The 25,533-nt window shown below is 37.7% G+C and overlaps 1 protein-coding gene across 1 annotated transcript in view; it reads right to left on the minus strand.

Moving 5' to 3' along the window:
- Positions 1 to 13,224: 13,224 nt before the first annotated feature.
- LOC109044739 (uncharacterized) overlaps positions 13,225 to 25,533 on the minus strand; it is a 55,938-nt gene continuing 43,629 nt past the window's right edge. The window contains exons 23-29 of the mRNA XM_072305090.1: positions 22,667 to 22,933; positions 20,353 to 20,456; positions 19,152 to 19,268; positions 17,939 to 18,038; positions 16,820 to 16,948; positions 16,011 to 16,124; positions 13,225 to 14,752 (exon numbers count right to left, since the gene is read on the minus strand). Of these exons, the coding sequence (XP_072161191.1) occupies positions 14,699 to 14,752; positions 16,011 to 16,124; positions 16,820 to 16,948; positions 17,939 to 18,038; positions 19,152 to 19,268; positions 20,353 to 20,456; positions 22,667 to 22,933 (885 nt within the window). The 3' untranslated portion in view covers positions 13,225 to 14,698. The remainder of the gene's footprint in view (positions 14,753 to 16,010; positions 16,125 to 16,819; positions 16,949 to 17,938; positions 18,039 to 19,151; positions 19,269 to 20,352; positions 20,457 to 22,666; positions 22,934 to 25,533) is intronic.

Here is a 25,533-nt window from a genome sequence, read left to right on the forward strand (position 1 = left end):
TCCGATCGGCCGCGATGATCTGAAATATTCCACAAGCACTTTGTGATGAATTTCAGTTGGTGGTGAATGGAAACATAATGGATGCACTGTAAATCAGACGACGGGAAAGAGCGGCGGAACCTCTAAAGCTGGTGCGTCAACGCGATCTAGCGGACAGCGGCGTCGCGACGCCGCGAGGTAGGGCGCTTAGGTCGCGGGGGAGCGGTGCCGCGTGAAGAGGAGTTCAGCAGTGGGTAGGGGAAGCGCGGGTCGCGGGGAAGAGAGGGACCGGCCGGCCGGCGGTGACATCGGCGCTGGCTGGACCCATATTCACGGCTTGAACATAGGCAGCGCTAATGTCTCCGCTAACTGGAGTTGGGGGTCCTCATTCATTCTCTTGGTCCATGACATAACCTTAAACCTTCCGCTCAATGCCGCAAACAGCTGACGTGTCGATGCTGCGCCAAGAAAATGAACCAATCACAAAGTAGCACAGTAATACGTCACTAAAATGAAGAGATCACGTGACTGTTCGTAATATTTTCAAATCGATCTGAAAGTACTGCCTCGGATATAAGTATTTAAAGCATAAGGAGGCCCTAAAATACTTTAACCAGGTAATACGTCCGTGCGAGATTGTTATGCTTAAAAGCAAAACATTTCACGAAAACTTTTACGAATACCAGATGCAGAAAAAAATCCAATTTTCCCGGGTGTACCAGAATGGCGTCATTACCCATAAGGCAAAAGGGCATGTAGTATAGTAGAGTAGAATCAAATAAGTTTTGCTCTTGGAGCCATCGTTTTTTAAAAAAGTGACTTTAGTTATTTTAAAACTTCAGCATGTTTTCTGAAGTCCTCATACTCTTGGAAAGTCGATTTTAATAGTGGTCAATCTTCGTTTTCAACAGAAATTTTTTTTTGGCCTCTTTTATCACTGGAAGTTAAATTTTTTGTCCGTACCGTAGACCAACTAAACAGGCTTGTTTTCCTATCAATACGTGCGATAATAATACCGTTTTAAGTTTTTTTGCACTCATAGAGCTATATTCTTGTAGAAGAATAAAACAAAATATCCTTCAAAGTTTTTACTTTCAAAATTTAGCCCCCAAATTGCTCTAAAGTCCGATTTCTAGAATTTTGCGCCATCATTTTTCTCCTAAAAAAGCCAGGAAATGTAATTAAACGCTTAATTTTAATTAATTTCTTTAGAACTAACTTAGAAGATGTGGTAGACAACTTTTTTAAAGAATTTCTACAGGTTTGCTCTTTTTAAAGCTACAAATTGTACAATTTTTTACTGGTCTACGGTACGGACAAACGGGCTACGGTAAGGACGAAGAGGCATTCGTAAATATTACTGTATGCAAGGGCCGAATTATAAAGAACTGAAATTCATTGGGGAATAAACTGCTAAGTTATAGCATAGCTTATAAGTGCCACTTTTATAAATAATTACAGGCAATAAAGGTAAAAAGAGTAAGTAAATCAGTTTTTCAAAAATAATGAACTGCTTTTATTTTAAAGTAAACGCATTAAATAATTAGGGACAAATCTTAGAAGCTGAGTTCTTAAAACAAGCTTGACAACGTTAGAACGTTTTAGGTGCACTTTTACAAAATAAGAAAGAAAACAAAAAGGTAAATTTATCGAAAATGTGGTCACAAATCACCTTAAATAAATATTTAAAGGACAATAAGAAAAAAATAAGTTAGATATTAACGAATAAATATTAAACGAATAAATTGCTATGAACTTCAGACGAAAAAGAGGACTCAAAGTTCTAAAAGAAAAAATGAAAAAAATAAAAAGATGGCGATCCTTATGCAATCATCGAAAAAAAAGCCTCCTTCTTCTAAGTCGCGTCGTACTAAAAAAAAATACGTCTCTCTTTTTTTTTTAAATTCCAAATTTTGGTGATAGATAAAATAAAGTAAAGTGGGATGATCTATCAAACAGCGCACCGATTTTTGGATGACTTTCGCATTTTGTCCGTACTTACCGTAGACCCGGCCGCATCGCGCGTCAGCTACGGGCTACGGTACCGGACGGCTACGGGCTACGGTACGGACGGCTACGGTGCGGACAAATCGTGTGATTATTGGCAACGGTGCTCGGGCATATTCACGCATGTGGTTGAAATTCTGGATTTGAGGTTAAGATATCAGAGCGTATCAAAAAATACCAAAATTCGAGAGTTTGAAGTGATTTATGCATTAAAAAGGTAGGTATACGGTAAGGACATCCTAGATGGTCGTTAAACCTAGAAACTCATAAAAAACGGTCAAAATTTACTGTTTCATTGCGGTTTTTTTTCCTCTGCTCGACATCAGCGTGTGATAGTCACGATAACACAAAAAAAGTAAACAAAGTTCATAAGTGCTGCACTCTAACGGACGAAATGATGCTGAAAAAAGGGGGCTACGGTACAGGACGCGAATTCCGCAGACAAGGCTGCTTGACGCAAAGACGGTCAATATTTTCACTTATTTGGATGAATATAACTGAAAATAATAAGTTAGGTACAAGTTGAGTGTGAATTTACAGCAGAAGTGGAAGTATTTAGATGCAAGATGATGGTTATGAAGCGTTAAAGTTGCGCACTTGAGTCGCAGACAGGCTACGGTACAGGACATTTCAGCTGTTTAGGGCCAAAATTCTGATATTAAATGGCAAAAACTGCCTAAAGCGATGTTGGGACCTGATTAAGCGTAAAATTTTGAACAAATTTAAAGAAAAAAAAGGTCAGATTTTTCCATTTTGAAGGGCTAAAAAGTCGGGAGACATGGTAGAGCAAAACTTATTTGATTCTACTCAGTACATGTTACATCGGGGGAGTCGAACGGTTGGAAAGGGCGCATCTGGTACCCAGACGCGCCCAAAATCTGAAATCAGTTCAGTAGAAGCGGAACTAGAGCGATATGGCGTATGCGCTACACTGCTATTTCGGAGGTCCATCGCGTGCCGCCGCCGCGCGGATTAAGATATTACGCAAACTGTTAATTACAGACCCATAGTGTAATATACCGTTGGAAAGCTAAAAACAAGCACTTTCAGAATGAACACATCTTAAATTGCTGGTACGCCCATCCTGAAAAGTTATTTAAATGTAAACGATTTTTGGGTTTCTGAAAAACCGGTTTTTGTGGAAAAAACACCCTGTATATAGTCAAAATCAAAAATTTTGTAATTAATTTATATTTACCTTTAAATTATCTTTTAAACAAAAAAAAGAAAAATTAAATCGGTTCAGTGGATCTCGATCTATAGCGGCTCAAAGTACGCGCCCGGGCGCCATTTTGAATGGCCGCCATCTTGGATCTGCCACTAAATTCGAAATTCCTCTTCGACTCAAAACTCTTAAAATGTCATCTACTTTGACCCCTGAAAACCGCTAAACTGTATCACGATTTGCCACTAAGTTGCAACTAGCCACCGTACTATGTGTGTCTAGGCCTTCAAGGAACGGCCTCGAATTTGGCGAAGCAGGAAGTTCATAAATACGCTCATTTCTTCCACAAAACGAATAGGGAAAACGAGTCAGGTGAATGTGAAAATTTGTCACTGCGCTCATCGTGAGTTTTAAGTCATTTTTCAAAGAAATTAAGTGGTGCATTCCTCTAAATGAAATCTGCAATATTGCCGTGCTCAGAGGAAACGCTGCACCCTGCAGCGAATCTACAAGAGAGGTCAGATATGATGTAGAAACTTTAGAGGTTTCTTGGTATCGTCATCGATAAAAAAACGTAGCAGAAGTTGAAAGAAAGGATACGTAGATTTTCTCGTTAAATTTCCTTAAAATGAATATTAAGACGATAAAAACATTAGTTTTTGCAGTTTTACTGTTTTAGCCAAAACTTGCATGTCCATCCTCTCCCATTGACTCTCTGTGCGCCGCACAGTGGACTGAGTCGATAGGAGAGGCAGGACAAAATTTGGAAAGTTTAAACGCTTATAACTCTGTTTATAAAAAACTTTGAGGTTTCAAAATTTGTCTCATTGGTTTCCTCGTAAAATTTTCTTTTGAGAGCACCCCTTGAAATTTAAAATGTGACGGTTTAAACATTAGAATTTGCGGTTTTAGTCAAAAATTTTATGTCCGACCTCTCCAATTGACTCGATCCACTGTGCGCCGTTTTAAACATTCAAATTTTGCCAAACATACCTGCCGGTAGAATATACCCATTTTCTGAAACACTCTTGAGTTGGTTTTTGGATTGTTGGTAAAATTGTCAACAATTATATTACTCGCAATTAGACGTGTTCATGCTAAAAGGAACTATGCGCACATAGGATTTGGGTGTAACATAGTTCCTTTTAGCATAAATACGTCCAATTATTGATCTGGTGCATGTGGACATTTTAAATATTAATATTCATAACTGTTCTTAGAAATACATATTTCATCGAGGAAAATTCAGCAATATTTGAATGTTCTGATATCGTCCCTCTTCAGCACGACAAAATACACCATCATATCGGCATCAGTGGCTTGGCCTGATTTTTGCGATGTATCGATTAACCTGCCCTTCAAACCCATAGAAAAGGATCGATTACCAGGGCGTTCAAGACAAACACGAAAACGATCGATTCTTTACCATAGCTTCAAATGGGAAAATATCGACAGTCGATTATTACGCTACGCCACTTATCGGCATCGGAAGTCGAAGAGGTTAAGAACGGTCGAAGAATTAATGTAAAATGCTTGGACGCAACTATTCGTGTTCTGTGGATATGCGTGCTGCTTAAGCACACGCATTGAAGGGGTTTTAAAAATTGAGAGCTGATCAGATCCACTGAAAGTTAATTTTAAACATTAAAAATGTTCGGTTCTTCATATGGGTGAGGTGGAGGGATGGATCAGAGATAAGACATGCGTATTACGATAACATGAAAGTGTATTTTCAAGTGACCTTGCACCGGACATCTCCCGGTTACTGGGCTTCACATTTCGTTGCCATAAGAGGCAATATCTAAAACTAAGACTACAATATATCTAACATAAAACAGATACGAAAGATTGAGTTCGATATTTACACGAATTACAAGAGGAAAAACTCGGGTATCAACATTACATTTATTATCCCAACAAGAATGCGGATTTTTAATCGATTCTACCAAAAATCGATTTTTTACCAGAAAAATTGATTAGATGTTTCTACCCTGATTTATCGGCGGAATTGATTTTCTCTTCGAATCGATGAAATATTGCAATGTTTTCGATTTTTCTTGACGGGCAAAGCTTTTCTCATCTGCACAAGCACCACTAACGCTATTTACAGCTCCACCTGCCTATGGTTACCTCAACTGTTCACCCGGTTGCGTTGATAGGAGAACCAGTAACAGGAATTCCTGTTAGTAAATTGTTGATGGCCACGGCCTATTCCTCCGATCAGAATTCAACTAGGCAATATGAAAATGTTTCTTTGTGATATTACTTCGTCTTTATGTGTATAATTGAAACTGTCATTTCTCTAACCCGCTCAGATAACTTTCTGACGGACTTGGCAAGAACCCATAAATGCGACGCAGACTTACATGTGATAGATTTAACGCACTTAGAAAATTTCCTCCAAACTGAAAAAAAATTTCGATATTGTGAACAGTTCGGTTTTCCATATCATCCCAAATATTCGGTTTATCAAAATGTACTTTCGATTCGTGTAACCGAACGTTCGGCATACATGACCAAACCTCGTTCGTCAGTTCACCTTAACGCACAAGTTCGAACCAAAAGTTCAGTTTGGCAAACCAAAAGTTCGGTTTGGCAAACCGAAAATTCAGTTTGACAAACAGAACTAGTTGGAATGATACGGAACATCGAACTACGGCACATGCGACCAAACTTTTTTTTTCAGTGTAGATAGGGTTTGAATACATTGAGCCCTGAGATCCTCAAAATAGGCTTATAGGCTACAGAGCCAATCAGAGAGTGGTACGGTGGTAGATATATCCCAATACTCTCCCTTCGGCAACGTGTGTGGTTTTACCGTTTGCAGCAAGTCCAGCTCTCGCCCCAGGTTTTGCAGCATTCCTCGTCACTGCCGCTGTCGTAGTTGGGAACAGCTCGCGTCTTAGTTTTATGCTTACGGCTGAACAATTTTCTGAGCCACCTTCCAGCCCTCGAGTGTTTCTTCTTCTTATGCTCACGAACAGTCAATTGAGTCTCCGCCTCCGACTCCACGAGGAGGTTCTGTGCCTCCATCTGAAAAAATCAAAGTGCAATGTTGAACATCTCCGTTTTTATGGTAACAATTGGCAGGGTTGCCACGGTTAGAGTACCTATACAGGGAGAGTATGGACGACTCGAAATATCGACGGTGAAACTACCAAACCACGTATCTCGTTTGCGGTGTTTAAAAATCTACGCTCACATTTTATTTTTTTGGAGTAGACCAAATCAATATCATTCCTTGAAATTTTCACGGAATTTTTTCCGCACAAAGAGAAAAAATCACAGAAATTTTCAAGACTGGATGTTAAGTAGTTTTTCATTTAAAAAATAAAGTATGACAGGAAGTCTGCGACGTCGCAAACCGAGATACGTGGTTTGGTAGTTTCACCGTCGATATGTAGCTCTTACATTGACGTATAATACAATCTAGACCGCGCATTGGGCCCGACTTTAGGCGGGGAAGGTAAGACAGCTAGGGGGGTAAATCAGGGCAAAGACGCGCCTTCAGCCTAGTTGATACCGCCGGATATGCGAGCTAAGTGTACCCGTATCAGGCAACGGCACTGGCAAGACTGGCATTTCCACGAATTCCACCATTGTCTCGCCGGTACACTTGCTGGACGTTGCTAGGTTGCGTATCGTCTCACTTGAAGGGAGCCTAGTCTCGCCGAAATTTCCTAATGCGCGGTCTAGATTGTATTATACGTCAATGAGCTCTTAGGGCCCAAAAGGATAGGTAACCTTTGAAAACGAAAAATGTCACTGTCAATCTTTAGACTCCAATATCAAACGAAAATGGACAGGAAAATTCATAAGTAAGCATTCTTCCGGAAAAATGAGTAAGTGTATGCAAAAACCAAGTCAAATACGTGCTTTAACAACGATAATTCCCAACAATTGTGATTATAAATCACTGTGGATAATTTGAATTCATAGATTGCCTACCCTTTTGGGGTCTAAGAGCTCCTGCTCCATCACCTAACCTCAAAATTTTCGACATGTCCATACTCTCCCTACATAGGTACTCTAGCCGCGGTCAGGGATCACCGGGAAAACCGGGAAATGCCAGGAATTTTAAATAAGTCAGGAAAAACCGAAAAATGTCAGGGAGAATTCGTTAAATCACTTTTTCCGCTTTCTAGAATGGGTTTGAGGTTTCGAACGACAAATTTTCCCTGAAAACTATTTTCAATCATGTCTTCTTGACCATCTGTCAAAGCTTCAATTGTCAGGGAATTTCACCAAAATGTGTTAGGGAAATCAGGGAAATGTTAGGGAATTTCATTGATTATGTAGCATCGCGTCCAAGATATTGGACTCCATGCTCACCCTTGATACACTTGCTTGCTCATCTCGTCCATGATCTTGGACTCCATGCTCATCGCTAAACTTCTCACTTCTTTGCTTGAGCATGGAGTCCAAAAGCAAGTAGACCTCCCTTAGTTTTAAAGTTCATCATGATAGAAAATCGTATATTCGCTTATCTAATCTAACTTGAACTAACCTAACCTAACCTAACCTGACCTTACCTAACCTAACCTTACCTAACCTAACGTAACCTAAGTTACGTACAATTTTTTTCGAGAACACATTTTTTCGTCTTTATTTCACAAAAATTGTATATATAAATTTTTGGACCCCATGCTCGTGTATTGTCAGAGAATACCTGCGTCCCACACTTTTGGACGCTATGCTCTCTTCGATTTTTCAAAAACATTATCCTTAATTAAAGTGAGCATGGAGTCCAAGATCTTGGACGTGATGAGCAACTGAACATTATATAGCTGAACATGGAGTCCAATATCATGGACGCGATGCTACATTACCATTTCATTTTCCAAATTCTGTGGCAACCTTGCTTTTGGTTATTTTGAGTCAATGTTTTTTAGTCGGTCCAAGCAATAACACTTGGTTGATCAACCAAGTTTTTAGTGGAACCGTGGGTTACTTTCGGACATCCAGGGAGAAAGTGTCCTGCTGAACTAATGTACTTATGTCTCAAATCCACCAAAATCCACTAAAGCCACCGAATTTCGTAGCTCCATTTGTTTTTCAGCGGCCAGTCTTTATAATAAACTTCCAAAATCAATTACATATATTGAAGATAATAGGGCCCTCCTCAAAAATGCCAAAAATGTGTTTTACTTGAGCCTGTTATACAGTTGATGAATTCTTAAATAGTTAACATGTTATTGTAAATTATACCTTGTAAACCATCTGACGTGTACTTTAACAATTTTTATTGTTTTAGTTGTACCAATTCATACTGAGTGAATAAAATAAATAAATAAATCAGAGGTTGCGACTTGCGATTGGCTAGAGCGTTGGACTTTCACCAGTCCGATCCAAGTTCGGTCCTGGTCGCTCGCTCTTGATTTTTAACGAGATTTTAAATTTTCAACCAAGAGATTTGGGTGATGTAACTCCAAGGAAAACTAACTAAAAATATTAACCGCACGTTTAGGCTACTTCGTGGTTTTACTTCACATCACTGAAAAAAAACACATTGCATCTAGAGTTCAGACTCTTAAAAACATCGACAAGAAAACGTAATCTTGATTCAATCAGAATCTAGCTTAAATTAAGAACCAAGCCTCTTAATTTAAACGGATTTCGTTTCGATTCAAGCAAGAATCCGATTGAATCAAGAGTAGTCGGGACTCTAGATCCAAGCGACTTTTTTTTCCAGTGATATTTACACAAAATGTCGGTTGCTTAATGTTACTGTGTGAGTTGAGGGCTCGATCTCAACTTTTTTGCGATTCAAACATCTCGGCAATGAGGTAGTATTATTTATATAGTTCGAAGCTATTTTAATAAAGTTATACAGTTTACTTGAAGGGCTGTGTGGGCCCAAAAGGTAGGTGCAAGTTTTCTGTGTCTACATATGAGACTCTCATAGAAAACCAATGCATGAATCTTTAATGATGTCGAGCCAAAGGATAAGCAAAATCCATATTGCACCCATCAAACATTTCAAGTATAAAGTTTCAAGACGCCAAAGCAAAAATTAGGGAATTACTGTGAGATTTAAGTTCTGCCTCTCCATAAAAACTGTACACAAAACCAAAACATGGCATTTTTACACAAAAGTACGATTTTGCCACTATCCGATACATAAAAAATCTGAAATGACTATGGTGAAAAGCATTTCCGACCCTATTCGAGGTAGCTTTTTATCGTGTGTATTTCAGTGTCATACTTATAATTCACGAGACAAAATCATCATCCCCCTGTTATAACAACGTATTTACCTCACCAGCACCAAACCACCCTGATACTGATACTAATACTGATTACTGACCGTGAATCTGAGCTATATAACTGATATAAAACTGAGCTGTGAAGTTTAATGATCTAACTGGTATTCCTTGATATCAATTTCAGTTTTGCGCTGCTCAACTAATCGTTTTCACTATGAGTGCTAAGTTTATCTTCACAACTCAGGAAATGCAGCGTGTCAAACGAGGAAGGAAGATATTAAAAGTTCTAATTGGTTATCAAGTGTATTGTTTTATTTAGGCCCTGTTTAACTTGCGTTAATGTTTTCTTCTTTTTTTGGTGGGCAGTTATAATTCCATTGCATTCAGCTCATAATTAATTGACTTAGTACCTGTTTAAAACGTACTAAGTGAAGTGCAATTTTTATGATATATCGTGTATTGCTGCGCTTAAATTTAATCAGAAAGCTAGAAAAACAATCAGAATTATTTTCCCTAATTATCGTCGAATAGTAAAAGTCTTTTGTTCTGAAATTGCAAAACTAAAATGTAAATATTTTCTTACCAATTTTTGGCTGATGGTGAAGATTTGATTGCTCAGATCAGAAGGTTGCATTTCAGCAGGGGCCGCATACAAGGGCTGAATCAATTGAAGAATGGCCAAAACCACAAGTATGGTATGGAGCAAAGTAAATGCAGAAGTGCGCACAATGGTTTCACCCATCTTTATAGTCTTTGATATTAGATTTTAGTAGTAAGTCACACTAACAAAATACGACCTATTCCTCTTCACCGCAAATCATAAAGGTTGAACTAATCCTCAAAATTACAAAATCGTTCTGTTTGTTTCTTTATCCTCTGTCTTAGAAGAAATTGACCACAAGAACACGATCAAAACTTGCACTCCCGTAGAAGACACTTCCTACAATGGAAGAGGACTGATAATGGGCTCATTTTCTTGTGGTCTTTTATATACCTTTGCTCCAAATCACGGGGAAAATATGTTTTTCACGACCTACGAGAATTCATTACGTTAGTTATCGCTCTAAAAAAGTAGGGCAAAAAGATTGAGGCTGAATATAGTCTCGCACGCTTCCTATTGCGAGTGTGCTGAGCGTCGGAAAAATTTGTAAAAAATTGACCTCTCCCGATTAAAAATAGAAAAGGTCATCCTCAGAAAACTTCAAGCGGCAAAACATAGTTTTGAAGTCGAAAAAAAGAATGTTCTTCAAAACGTCATGACTCGGACGTCAAGACCTAACAGCTTGTCTGGCACGGTCATGTTAAGAGGATGACGGAGGAGAGGCTGCCAAAGAAAATGCTTGATTAGGTTCCTCCTGGGAGGAGACGAAGGGGACGCCTAGAGAGAGGGTGCGGCGACAGGGGGTTTTAAATGAGATGAGGGAGTGTCAAATCCCTAATGGATTGTGGGTAGACCGAGTTTTGTGGCGATTTGGCGTCACAAAGCGCCAGAGAGCGCTATAAAAACGACTCATGTATGTACTCGTATGTTCTTCAAAACGCTGCCCTGATAGTGAAAATGCATTTTACTCTGAGGAAAATTTCATTTCGAATCGTCCTTTAAGGACGTCGTTGTCCTTGGTAGAGAATGAGGTTATCTTCCGACCAAAATTATTGTCCTCCAAAACAATTGATTTTTACCAGAGTTAGGTTTTGATGCATACTGCCGTGCTAAGGAAGAATGCCGTATGAGCCTTCAGACGTTGCCAAGTTTCCTTCGATAAAAACTGAAGTTACTAGGGAAACTTTTTAGCAGGAAAACACAATCTTCCCTTCTTTTCCTGATGACTTTTTCAAGAGAAGTCGCTTGTCTTTTCTCTCCCAAATAGCACAAATTGCAATTAGTAGCAATTACATAGTAAGATTATTGCAATTCCACTGCGTGTTGTGTATTTTGCCTAGCTCCTATTTGAAGGGGCCCCATTTATTTAAATAATAACTTATCGCAATAAAATTGAAATAAGTTGCAATTTTTCATTGCATTGCTTATTGCCTATCTTTCTGACACATGGAGTTCATTTTGTTGATTGTTTAAAATTGGCATAAATCAACTAAATTATGTAAAAATATTGCAATTTAATGGTAAAAAAATTACAATTTCATTGAAATCAAATTGCATTTTTCATTTCAATATTCTCGTTGCACTGTGCTTCTTGAGTAAAAGCATACATACCAGGATTAGTACTTTTCGAGCCGCAAGACCTCTAGAATGTTCTAAAGATTGAACTCTTAAATTCAATGCCAAGGACAACACTGTCATGCTAAGGAAGAACGCCGTATATGAGTCTTCAGACGTTGCCAAGTTTCCTTCGATAAAAACCGAAGTTACTAGGAAAATTGTGAATATTTTTTTCCAAGATTTTCAGACTATTTTGTACGCAATTTAATCTAAAATATCTGAAGATTTCAAAGAAAAATGGGCGTAAATTTCGTCAAAAATTCATGTTTTATCAAGGGAAATTTGGCAACTCTAGAATGTTCATGCGGCGTTCTTCCTTAGCACGGCAGAACACGTACCCCTCGTATGCTAAATTTTGTGTGAACGTGCGAGTCTACTCTCTGGGAAACCCCAAAAATCAAAATCTGTAGGGGGCCCCTCAGCCCTTTAGATCTCCACCTTGGGCCTCCACGGCTTAGAATATTCTCTTTGAATTCCTCGGGGTCAAATTAAATGGTGAGGAACTTGGTTTCAAAGCTCTATCTAGAACCATTTTCGAGAAAAAAATAGGCGTGATCTGGATCACCCTGTACAGATTGTTCATGACAGTTCCTACATTATGGAACACTCTTTGAAAATCTTCAGCTTGTTGAAAAAAGGGAAATGAAGGAAAACAGGCGAAAAAATTAGGACACGCAATGCATTGCACTTGGTCTCTACTTTACCACGTAGCTACATCGTCATTAAAGAGGCCTCTATAGAATAAACAAGTTTTTTCCCGTAGGACTCAGTAGTAGGAAAGTAAAGAAAATGTGTCGCAACTTGCTTTGAGTACGCCATGACGTTAGATCTTTTAGAAAATACCCTATTGTTCACATCCTACATCGAAAAAAAAACAGGGGTAAACAAGTAGCAAAAAGTAGGCTATATTTATAGCTCAAATCGGGGCACTTTTTGTTCTATGTAAAAACAGCGTAATAATAGGGTGAGAGAACAGTGTCGTGCCTTTAATTTGCGATGTACGAAAAAGATTCGAAGTTTTGATTGGGTGTCATAATCAACGATCAAATTTTAACTTTAGTGAAGTGAGCGTAGGGGGTGCTAAAAAAGTAGCGATCGCGTCATACTCTTCACCAATATCCTCTTTTTATGAGATTAGTTGATTCGATAACACGCAAATCGTTACGGGTCATGGGACTTGCCCTTAATTTAGGGCTCCAATCAACACTCCTGAGCACTCGATTTTCAAAAAATGGATGTGGCTTAGGTTGATAGAAGGTTCAAGCATTCCTGAACAGTTTGGCTGGGACAGCAAGAAAACAGGATAACTTTAGACACCTAAATATTTTTATTTTTAAAAAATTGAAAAAATACTTTTTCGTGGTTTGAAATGGAAATTCAATCACATTACTTTCTTTCCACTTTCACAAATTTCAATTTTTTACTCTCTAAGACACACTTAAAATATTCTTGTACATTTCTCCATGTTCAATGGAAATCAATCCTTGCGTCTTGGAATTGGGACAGTTGCGAATTCAATTGGCATTCAATATTTTTAGAAATTAAAGAAACACCAAGACCGCAGTCTCACTATTGAGGAAAAAAATCAGGAAAGGGACAGGTAATCTGTGCAAGTGGAGTTTAGCAAATGATTAAAGATAAGTCAACAGTCATTTTTACAACACAGTTTTATTTTTAAAGCGTTTTGGTATGTCTTGCTATAATGCAATAACCTCAGATCTGATTCCACTTGACTCCTCTTACAGTCCACGTCAAGGGATATGACCGTCTTTGAGAGTACGAGAAGAAATCTGCCATATCCATTATCCCATCGAAGCTAAATGTGATAATTAGGGTGGCGGATGAAATTCTTACTCCAAAAGAAGGTCATAAAATTTGGTGAGGACTCCACCAAAAATGATAAGTGTCAGTGTCAAATATTTTCCTCTTCTTTCTGTAAATGGTTGACCAAATTTATCGACAGGACACCAACTTCATCTACAATTTTTAGCTATTTGTATTTAACAATTTCGAAATTTCGAAAATTTGTAACGAGTGGTACGATTAAAAGAATTGCATTGCCCTTTTAACAGCGTCGCGAAGTATAATCGATATTTTCTATTCTTATTTGAGACCGAAAATCTACGCTCGTATAATGATATGATGAATTGCAGGTATGGTATGTAATCTTTGCGTCTTTATCGATGTTGCTCACTGGTATTGATCACAAAAAGTCCGATTTGTGTGAAGCTTTTGGAACGTTGCTTTGCAAAAAGTATTTATTCGCTACTTTGGGCCATCGGTATGTGTAATCTAATCAGATTGTAAAGGTAGACATTTCGTCGCTCCCCCACGAAAGAACGTAACTTCATTACAGTGTTGTCAAATTTCCCCTTGCAAACTATATTTTTATCATGAGAATCTTCGACAATTCTAACTGCATATTTCACTGATTTTCCTCCAGATCCGATGCAAGATTCAGAAAAATTTTCGACAAAAATTGCACGGACTCACTCTTGTTAAATATTGAATTGTTTGAGTCAATTTTGTTACCTTGGAATGGAGTTAAGTACCTTCGTCCAGGAGACGCGATTTGTAAATATTTCCTCTTTTTTCTCCTCCTCTTTTTCATTGCCATTCATTGTGTTTAAAACTTATGGTGCATCCCTGCACTGTTATTCAGCAATGGGAAAAGTATAATTTTATATTTTTAAAAATGAGGAAAATATCGCTCTTCCTTTCAAATCACAGCCATTCTCTTCTACCCTCTTGTTTCCCATCCCTAAAGTTTTCCTCGCATGACAATTTTCGGCGCAATGGTTTCAACTTTCGACCTCTCAGTTTCAGCGACTGAATTCCGGCTATTGCCGAGAACTTTTCCATTCCCTACTTCTGACTCTTTGGACCAAGTAAACCTCACACTTCCAGCGACAGAGCCACCGTTCTCCCCACTCTGATCTCTGTATGAGATTGATTTGTGACTTCCGTTCTCTGAGTTGCCTTTTCCGATCGTTTCTTTTGAATTGTGTGTGGAATTCTTCCACTCCTTCATCGGAATGTCTTTCTTTCCGTCCACCAAAGTGTAATCGGGTAATTTCTCCACGGACTTGTACTTCCTGTACTTGTAGGGAACGGCCAAAGCGATTAAATGGCGATATTCAAAACCATGAGTCCAGCGTAGAACAAGAATTGTTGAGCCTGCAAATATAAAAATTCCGATAAATGAAAATGATTCTGATAATGAAGACGCTGGTAGATCGTTACTCTTTTAAACCAAAAGAGTTCAATTACATAGGGGTTTTGGAAAAAGTCATAAATACAATGGTTTGGAAATGATGACGTATCTCAGTTGAGAATGCGTTCAAAATTGGGGAATGAAAACACCATCGAACCGAGAAAGACCTCTCTCCTCTCACACTACACTGGAAAAAAAAGACATTGGATCTAGAGTCCAGACTCTTTGAAAACATTGACAAGAAAAAATACTCTTGATTCAATCGGATTTTTGCTTGAATCAAAACGAAATCCGCCTAAATTAAGAGGCTTGGTTCTTGATTTAAGCTTAAATCCGATTGAAACAAGAGTATTTTTTCTTGTCGATGTTTTTAAGAGTCTGGACTCTAGATCCAATGTGTTTTTTTTCCAGTGTATCCACCCGAGACGCCTTTAAGAGCCAAAGGCAATTGAGGGTTTTTAACTGTCTTGCAGATAGACATTTTGCGTGATGAAATTCCTCCTTACAAGACCGGTCTATCTGCATGGAAACTTGAAGGAATTTCTTTTGTTCAGTGTCAGCCTCGATATAGCTCATAAAGGTCTCGAAATTATCATGAGATTCTCGTCTTAATTCCAAAACCACATTGACATCATTTTCTACTGATCCACTAAATTCTCGAAGCATGTTTTATTTTACCTTTTGTAAAACAAGACGAACAAGTGAAATAAGCGCGAATGCATGAAAATCTCTCTCTGCAGAATTATACTACTAAATAATTAATTTTTTACGTTCGTTTCTGCGTCAATTAATGCTTTTTTGACAAGAAAAGTTTGAGCTCTAAAGGTAGCATCTGAAAGTTGACCCTGGATCATTTACCTCTCATCGAGGACCACAATCGAAACATTTCTATCTCCGATTGCGAAGTTGCCAGTTTACGCTCGCCTTTTATTTTTTCTAAATAAAAGCAACCAACAGATTTTGATAAAGTTTTAAAAAAATGCTCACTCATCCTAAAACACTTCGCATGACATTTCACTGAGTTATTTTGATCAGTTCTGACTCCCTCAAAAAAATTAAACATTGGCGATTTTGAGACCTACGACGGAGGTACGTGTTTTTGACTTTTCCCATCGTGTATCGTGTTACCGGACGATCCACAGCCTTTCAAATTGTGATGATTTATATTTGTTGTTAAATTTTAAACCATCTTCTGTAATTAATGAAAATTTGTCAAATTACCGGCGAGAGAATACGGAAAAAGCTTATTTCCGAGATGATGACCACAAGCAGATTGCCCAGTGCGTCAGACACGTACAGTACCGAGGTCATCAAAGATTTCATGCTTTCAGGAGCCTTTCAAGCAGAAAAAAAGATAAAAAAACATTGTACACATTGTACACATTGTTAACATATGCACTAAGGGGAAAATGGTATTATTTATCAGCTTACAAAGACAAGTTCGTAGGTTTTTTTTTTTTTTTCTATCGAAGGTAAACTTACAATGGAGCAAATGTATGTAAACATATACACAGGTTACCTTATTAGTCTTTACAACTTTGTTTTTATGATGAAAATCAAACATTAATATTCGTTTCACTAAGATTTTAGAATGCTGAAAGGTTTTTGTTTCATATTTGGCTAGCTTTAATTGATACTATGAGGAATAATTAATCGTTTTACCTTTCGAGTGAAATCAAGAAAATCTTCAATAATTCATGTGAAATTCAGAAGAGTTGAGAAAAACATGCTCGCAGTGAAGTAAACGTTGGCACGAGTAAATTTGCAGACTGTGGTGAGACAATGGTATGTAACAGGACATTTTTACTCAGAGAAATAAACGCAGGGAAAAGAGCTTGATTCAAAACATCCTAGTTTCAGAACTCTTAGTTGCTGATCATCGTAATAAAGTAACTAACTAACCAATTACGTGTAGTGCATAAACTTACAAAAAAGTGCAGATTAACTTTTTCTCATCGATCGAATTTTAAAAACATTTTAAAAGCTCAAATTGAATTGATGTCGAGAGTTATACGTTCAAAACCACTTACCTCTGTGAAAGTAAATGACAAGTATGTGACAACAAAGAAAATTTCAGCCATTGTTACGACAAAAATCTGAGGGAAAGTCCAGAGCATGTGTAACGTTGCAGGAGGTGTTATTATGTGTAAGTTACCAACCTATTTCAACAGTGAGAGAATTTTGTTTTTTAGAAAACAGAGGAATTGTTCAAAAAGAGGATGCAATAAGAGTCCGTCGGCTATTTTTTCTCTGTCTAGTTGAGACCATCAAAATGGGACATCGGTGTGACTGACGTGTGTTGCTGATCAACCTAAAGAGCCGTCTTTAATTTTCGAACAATATAAATAAGACATTTTTTTTAAAAGACATTTTCGATATTTCATTTACGATTCACCCTCACTGGTAAAAAAAACCTGTTGGTTCAAGAGTGCAGTTTCTTGTCGCCGGATTTAAGAGTCTGGACTCTTGTTTCAATGCAAAATCAGCTTGAATCAATTCAAAATCCGCTTGAAACAAGAGTTCAAGACTCTTAAATCCGGCGACAAGAAACTGCACTCTTAAGTCAATGCACCACGGCATTGGTCCAAGAGGTTTTTTTTTTACCAGTGCTGTAATGAAGAAATAAATAGGTCTTGAATACTTAAGTATCTATTTTTTATTGAATCGAGGTTTTTGCTGCTTAATTTAAGCTACTCTTTTGCTTACTCACTCCGGTCATTTTAGTCTTGTTCCCAGAGAAATTCTGCTTGAATTTTGATTTAAAAAAAAAAAAAAACTCTTTGCAGCAACTTTAAAGCATTATTATGCTTGTGCCCATCATTTACATTTTCAGTGTATGTTAACGCCTCTAAATTTTTGTTGCATTTCAAACAGTCGCATTGATGCCCCGTTTTGATGTGGTTATTGTAATGTTAGAAACATAGCCTACGAAATTAAGAAAATTAAAGAAATCAAAAAGAAGCATTTATGCTTTCTATGCAATTTCTTCACAAAGAATTAACCGAATCACAATTTCGATAGATGTTAGTATTTAGCTCTACTTAGCAAAATCCCTCACATTTTCTGGACGGGCCAAGTAAATTCACGCCCCCACCCCCAGTTCCACGCATGTAGCCTGAACGTTACATCATCATATCTTTGCTACTTACGATTTGTTGGCCAATTTTCTGCAGTACCAACGTGTAGACACCACCACTCTCCATCAAAAGATCGGTCATGACTATTTCATTGTTCAAAATTGCTACATAGCTGAAAATAGAAAAAGATGCAACATAAAAGCTTGACAGAAGATTGACCGTCAATGATTGAAAAATAATCATGCCACCTGCAACTGACCAGTTCCCTATGAACGCATGATAGCTAGATGTGTTTTTAGTGTGCTCTCTGAATGAACAATATACACCACTGTATTCTCCTATGGTGTTAGGTTTTTTTCTTATTTTGCGTTCAACTCTCCAGAGCGACACTATATTTGACAGCAAAAAATTGATATGAACTATTGACACAAAAACAAGTTTTCGACATTCGAGTTTCATGTAAAAAACTTTGAGGTAAAAGGAAAAAAACAAATATCAGATCTAAAAATTCATATAGTTCAAAGTTCATATCGAAGCATGTCAATCAAAACCCAACGCTCAACGAAAATAAAACGAAAAATCGAAAAACTTTTTTGCCTTGGAGGCCGCCCAAGAAAATGATCCAAATTTAACAAAGAATCACTTGCACGTCAAATTAATTTAGTTAAATTAATTAATTAATAAATTAATTAATTAATTAATTAACTAAATTAATTAATTAATTAATTAATTACTAAATTAATTTGACGTGCAAGTGAGGTCTTTTTTAAATGTTGACCCATCACTCACAGAAAAAAAAATCAACCAATTCCAATCCAACCTGATGTATATTTCAATGTGTTCAATATTGAACAGATTAATCTAATCGATTTGGTTTGGTTCATTGAATTGACCATCGAGTATGAATATGTGTGTCTGGAAAATCACCAGCATCAGCATTTAGAACAATTATTCTGATCTACAGTGCCTGTTCACTTACTGATATGCATTTACTTCAATATGTGATTGACTTGAACGTATGAGACTTCGAGCGTATTTTTAAACGAATAGTTTTTTTTTAAAATTACAGTTGCGTGATACAGAGATGTTAATTCTTTGCCCATTGGCTATTTTTGGAAATTTTTAGTGTTCCCATGAAATTTTAAATTAAAAAACCTAGCATTGAAATTCTGAGCGTGCGTCGTATGGTTTTTACTTGCGATAGTGTCGTTTCTGTGATGTCATATCTAAATAAGCATGCGGTGGTTTTGAAATCGAAGGATAAAGTTTTGATTCTTAGATTTACCTGCCAGAATAAATCTCCTCTGGAACAGGAACATGTTGCGGGCCGCTCAGTGAAAAATGAAACGTGCTGTCGTATTGGTTAATTAGCGTAAGAGAGCCGTTCAGATTGCTAATTACTCTGAAAACCAATGAAAGTACACTCTTGTTAAAATCATGTTCATGCATACGAGCTTTACTAACGAGCTTTTTTACGATCAATTTTCCTCCAGTCGCGAAAAGAGCGGAAGTCCATGTGTTAAAAGGGCGGAAGTCCAAATCAAAACTAAAAAAATTCCCAAAAAAGCAGGTTCAACATATCTAGGAGATTCAATTCTTATTAGTACAATCGGGATAAGTCATCCGCGATAGGAAATATTTTTCGTTTTTTTTTTTTGTATTCAAATTGTTCGTCGTACAGGAAGTTTTTTGCTTCTCCTGAAAAATTGACTTTTTGGACTTCCGCCCTTTTCGCATTTCTCGATTCAAATAATACGTTCGTTGTTGTGAAGCATGGAACAAATGGACTGCTGATTCAACAATTAAATTGTTGAAACGTATGCTCGACATGTTTCAAATGTACATTTTACAGTAATGGATAGCTAATTAAACCATGGAGGTGGTTAAAGTAGCATTTTTTAAGTATTAAATCTACACGGAAACAAATCGAACACTTTTTTAACCATACAATATTGTGGAATCAGCAACTTCATTTTTTTCCGTGACGGACCTTCACTAGAAATTTTCAGACTTTTGTCGACATTTCTATTTTTACAGGGTAGTCCAAATGCGATCTTTGTGGACACTTTAAAATATTCTCATGAAATATGTCCAAATAGCCTTCGGTACATTATTTATATTATGTAGAGAAACATCGTTAAAGTATTGTAAATTAATCGCTAAAATCGTTGAACAAACTCTGACGTGAAATTACATTATTCAAACATCAAAATAGTTCCAATTCATCTTACCGGTGTTAAGAGCATTTAATTTTTCCTCGCTATTCGCAATACAATGTTTTGTATCTGAGTGGAGGAAAATCACACAAGATTGATGTAGAATGAGCGATTCGTCAACTGTAACTGTAAGAGATCGTTGAACGACAAGGAATCGATCAATAATTTATATAATTAATTCATTTCATTTGTAATTAGTTTCGTTTTTGGACTACACGTTGGCAACCTTAACTCAACCACTACTCAAGAAGTAGATATGAAATAACTCACCTTACCCTAGGCGCATTGCTCAGAGCCTTACTGACGTCATCATGTCCGGGGACTCGTAGTAAAGTCAACTGGTCGTTCAGAAGAGTTATTGCATATGATGTGCTCTGAAAAAATATTTAATTTCCTTTTCAGTTGTAAAACGAAACATTTTCAAATTAAAAGTGAGGATAAAAGCAGGGCCGTATTTACCTACTTGCCGCCCATGGGCCGCCTGTATTTTGCCGCCCCCTTCTCACTCGTATTGAAGCATCAATAAAAACCATTAAGTGAACGTGCCAGCGGGGGAGGGGTGCATAAGACGCGTTTACTCTTGTTGACCACATTTTTGGGGGATGCCCTGTCAACACTACTAGCAAAAGTTAAGTTTTGTAAACCTATCTCTGTGTGGACAAGGCCTTCTATATTCATGAGAAATGAACGAAAAAATTATGAAAGGACAAACATGAATGTGGTTTAATGATTTTAACTTCCGCCACCGCGCCGCGCAGACCGCACCGTGTTTGGCGCAATGCGTGAAGTATTCACGCAGTCTTGTAGGCGCCATGCGTTTCACGCTGACCGCACTGTCTTTGGCGCAATACATAAAGTATTTATGCATTCTTGTAGGCGCTATCCGTTTCACGCTGCCCGCAATGACCGCACTGTGTTTGATGCAATGCGTGAAGTATTCGTGTAGTCTTGTAGGCGCTGATATGTGTTACATGCCGATCGCCGCGCCGATGGCTTCTCCTTTTCACCTCAAGTCCTCGTCATCATTGCTCTTTGCGCCTCGCCGTTCCAGGCCAAATTGCGTGTTTGGTTTCTCGATAACAGCAATAACTCGAGCAATAACTCGACTAATTAAAGGTGCTGTCTCTTGTATCACTGAAAACGACAAAATTAAAAATTACTACGCTCTCAGGAAATGAGAGATTTTGTCGCATTTTCTCGTTTGTAATTTTTTTCTAAATCCGATATTTTTTTATACCTACATTTAAAAAAATTGCAAAAATTGCCGCCCTCTAGATTTGCCGCCATGGGCTGCGGCCAATGTGGCCACCGCCACCCCCTTAATCCGGCCCTGGATAAAAACAAGTTTTATATTTACTCCCAATAGACTATCAAATCAAGACGCAAATTACCTTTGTAAATTTAATTTTTTGGATGATTTTAGTAATTTCATTGCGAAGAATGTAAGTTGCACAATCCTAGCAACATTGAAATGCTATTGGTTCTCTTTTGCAAAATGCACTCCACATAGACTCCGGCTCTGAATTTCACTCCTCGACATTCAACAGTGTATGTACGCCAATAGAGCACCTCTATTCGCCTTTTTAGCATCGTGAAAGTGAATTCTGACCTGAGGCGGATCCAGCAATAGAGAATTTGCAGGTGTCTGAAATTTGATGAATTTTGTGTTTACGTCGAAACTACTGAGTGAACTGATCACGAGGATGCCCTTGGTTCATGAATTGAACAATTTTTAGAGAAGATGATCAATATTAGATGATCAAATTTTTAGAGATGATTATACAAAATGATCTAATCTGCTAAAATACGTGTGTTTAAATGGGAAATGCCGCCGGATGACGTCACCAGACGATAAATTTTCTCACTTTTAAATCTATTTTTATACTATGTTCCATATCAGAAAAAAAGCACAAAAAATTCTGTGAAATCAGCTCTTTAAACACATTCAGACGAAGCGATAAAAAATTTGCGTGTAGTGTAAATTCTCCATTTGGCAACACCTGATCCTATGGACACCACCCCCCCCCCCTCCGTTTAAACCTATGTTAAATAATCTATTATTGTCGGAGCACCTGATTCCTCTAAGAATCGACACATTTCCATTGGTTTAAATGGAGAAAAATAAGGTTGCCAATTTGCTGGATCCGCCAATGATACTGACCAGTACCGTGGCTTGCTTTGCGATTTATCGTTGTTTTTCCATTTGAAGCTGTGATAAATAATCGATTATTAGGTGGATTATGCGTCAAAGGTTAAGCAAATATTTTTAAAATTTTTTGAAGCTAAAAAAAATGTTTGAAAGTCACTCCAAGGACCATTATGGGCCAGCCTCACTGGAAAAGTCGCCTATCCTGATGTAGATTTTGATGTAAAGAATAAGAATAACGAACGAGACCTTAATCTGAAAACGATCGAACCTTGAATGATCGATTACCGATTATCGTATGCCCCCATTTGAAGATATGGTAAATAATCGATTATTAAGGTGTTCGCTCCGAACACCCTGTTTATCGATTCTTTCCCATATGTTTAAATGGCTGATCAATCGATATATCGCAAAGCACGCCACGTCACTGATTCTAACCTGTGCTTCATAAACAGCTATCTCCTCCGTCCAGCTCGTGGACCCTATCGTCACGTTCGAGCAATGAGCTTCGGCGTCGATCCTGAGTCTCTCTTTCAGAATTCCGTTCGTTCCGTTGGTGACTTCAACGTCGATGACTTGCAGCGCTCCCAGCGGCGGGATTGTGGACTGACCGCTAATCGGAGGATCTAACTCAATTTGACACGGGAGGCCGTTGAAAATCCTCAGCTGACCCGAACCGGGCACAGGAAGCACCGCGTAGGAGGGCTGAAACAAATGAAGATACGAGCGGGCCGATTATTGAAATTGATAGACAAAGCTATAGACAAAGAAGACATAGGGGGTATAATGCAATCCTATTGGTTGAAATGGGTGGTTCTCATAGACTAAGGGGGAAAATGATAGACTAACTGTCGGGTCTCTCGTGGGTTGCCGTTAGTTAGTCCATTACCTACCTCCTATGTCCATTGCCACCAATAGGATCCCTCCAAATCTTTTTTGTCGTCTTTGTCTATAGCTTTTTCTATCAGTTTCAATAATCAGCCCGCTGCCGGATGATTATTGAAATTGATGGACTAAGCTATAGACAAAGAAGACAAAGGAAAATGGAGCGATCCTATGCTGCCGTACTAAGGAAAAACGCTGTATGAACCTTCAGGCGTTGCCAAATTTTCTTCGATAAAATACAAATTTCCTGGTAAACTTACGAATATTCTTCTTCCAATTTTTCAGGGAATTTTTTTCGTATTTTGATCTGAAGTTCCTGAGAATTTCAAGAAAACATATATTCATGACTCTCCTCAAAAATGAGCATTTTATCAAAGGCAACTCTCGAATGTTCATACGGCGTTCTTCCTTAGCACGGCAGTATGGGTGTAAGTGGGTGGTCGCAATGAAGAAAGTGGATCGCATTTTGCAAAAAGGAACCAGCACGATTACAGAGTGTTCAAAATCGTGCATACAACATCTCCAATTCTTTCCCTGGTAAAAATTGGCGATAAGAGCTGCGTTTCAAAATACCACAGGAATTCTTATAGCCGGCTAATGAAGGCTACAGAAAATCATATGGCTGGCTGTAGAATGCGGAGAAAATCATACGGCTGGGCTATACGAAGCGATAAAAAACTATGCGGCCGGGCTAAAGTTCCTATCGCCGGGCTTTACACTTTATCGCCTGGCTGTTGCTTTTTCGCCATCAATTATAAAAGGCTATGAGAAATTGTGTAGAAATTCATGTGCTTTGGAAATCATTAAGTTTGATACGGAACCACCATAATATTTACAAAACACTCACTATATTTTCCTTTAATACATATTTTTTTTCATCAATTAAAATAAGAATAATCCATACAGGATGTGCAAACATTTCAAAATCATGAGTTGAATGACTCCGCCAGATTAAATATTAGAGCCTAACACAAAGCGGAGCGGCAACGCACTGGCGCCTACAAACCTAACAGGGATACTTCACGCATTGCGCAACGCGTGAAGTATCCCTGTTAGGTTCGTAGGCGCCGCGCGCCGCAGCGTGCCACGGCGCTTGAAGCAACTATTTCACAACAGAGGTATTGCACAGTATCATACGAAATGGAAGGCGCTCTAATATATTAGGAGTGGCAGGCATCCAACAAAAGTACGGAGCTTTCCTGGCAAAAAAAATCAAGATACTACAGCCCAAAAAGAGAGCAGTTGTCCAAAAACTCACTAAGTCCTAGCATCCGTAATTAGTAACGTTTAGCATACACTTTATCGCCTGGCTGTTGCTTAACCGCCATCGGCTTTAAAAGGCTATGAGAAATTGTATAACCGGCTATAAAAGCTATTGGAAATCTTACAGCCGGCTGTAGGTCTATGGTATTTTGGAACATCTTAATATTTAATTTGAAAAATAGAATGAAATTGTGAATCAACCACTGTACTAATTGCGAGGGGCGTTGGTTCATTTGAAAGGTGTTGTTCTCAATGCTTCGGGAAAACTATAAATTATTTTCTGGGGTTCGTCCCCGATTTTTAAATCCCTAAAAACTCATAAATTGGATGAGGGGAAGTGGGGGTTTTTTGTTTTTTGTTTTTCGGAAAAGTTTTGTTGCTACGCATCTTACTTTACTGTTTGCTGTCTTTTTATCAGCTGTTTTCATTCAACAATCATCATTAAGTGAGGTTACTTCCAACACTCAACTGCCATCAACTTACATTTTTCTTTTCCCGCGTTTTTTTTTTTTTTTTTTTTTTTTTTTTACGGTTTTTCATGATTGCTTCCATCTTTTTCCTATTGCCAATTTTTCCTCATTAAGTCAATAACCTCCAAGTTTTTTTCTCATTTTAACATACCAAAAAAAAAAAAAAAAAAAAAAAAAAAAAAAAAAAAAAAAAATTCCGATCAGAACTTTTCACGCTGTTTCTTTTCAATGTGTATAAATATGTTTATTATTAATTTCCATTTTCATTTCATCCTTTTTCTTCTGATTTATTTTTTTTAATTTAAAAATTGAACTTTTCAGTTATGATTTTGTTAAAATAATAATAATTTTTACTAATTTTAATTTTAAATTTAACAGTTGTTATGAGTGAAATTTTCAATGACCGAGGCGGTCGTCCTCCAAAACGTGGTCGCGTTTTCCAGAATTCTTCGCATGTTCGTTTAGTGAAGCAAGAACTTAACTCTGTTATTAGTATAGAAAATCAAAGTTTCATTTCTTCATTTCGGAAGTATAAAATTGATGATCAGAACTTTGATGAAAATTTTGTTACCAAATTTTCAGTCGGTTCAATGAATATAATTTGTCATCATTGTGATGCTCGCCATTTTCAGGGTGAAATGTCCAATGGTCATTTTAATAACTGCTGCCAAAATGGCTTAATTTCTT

This window comes from Bemisia tabaci, chromosome 10 (genome assembly GCF_918797505.1).
Source record: "Bemisia tabaci chromosome 10, PGI_BMITA_v3".
In the NCBI taxonomy this organism is placed as follows: Eukaryota; Metazoa; Arthropoda; class Insecta; order Hemiptera; family Aleyrodidae; genus Bemisia; species Bemisia tabaci.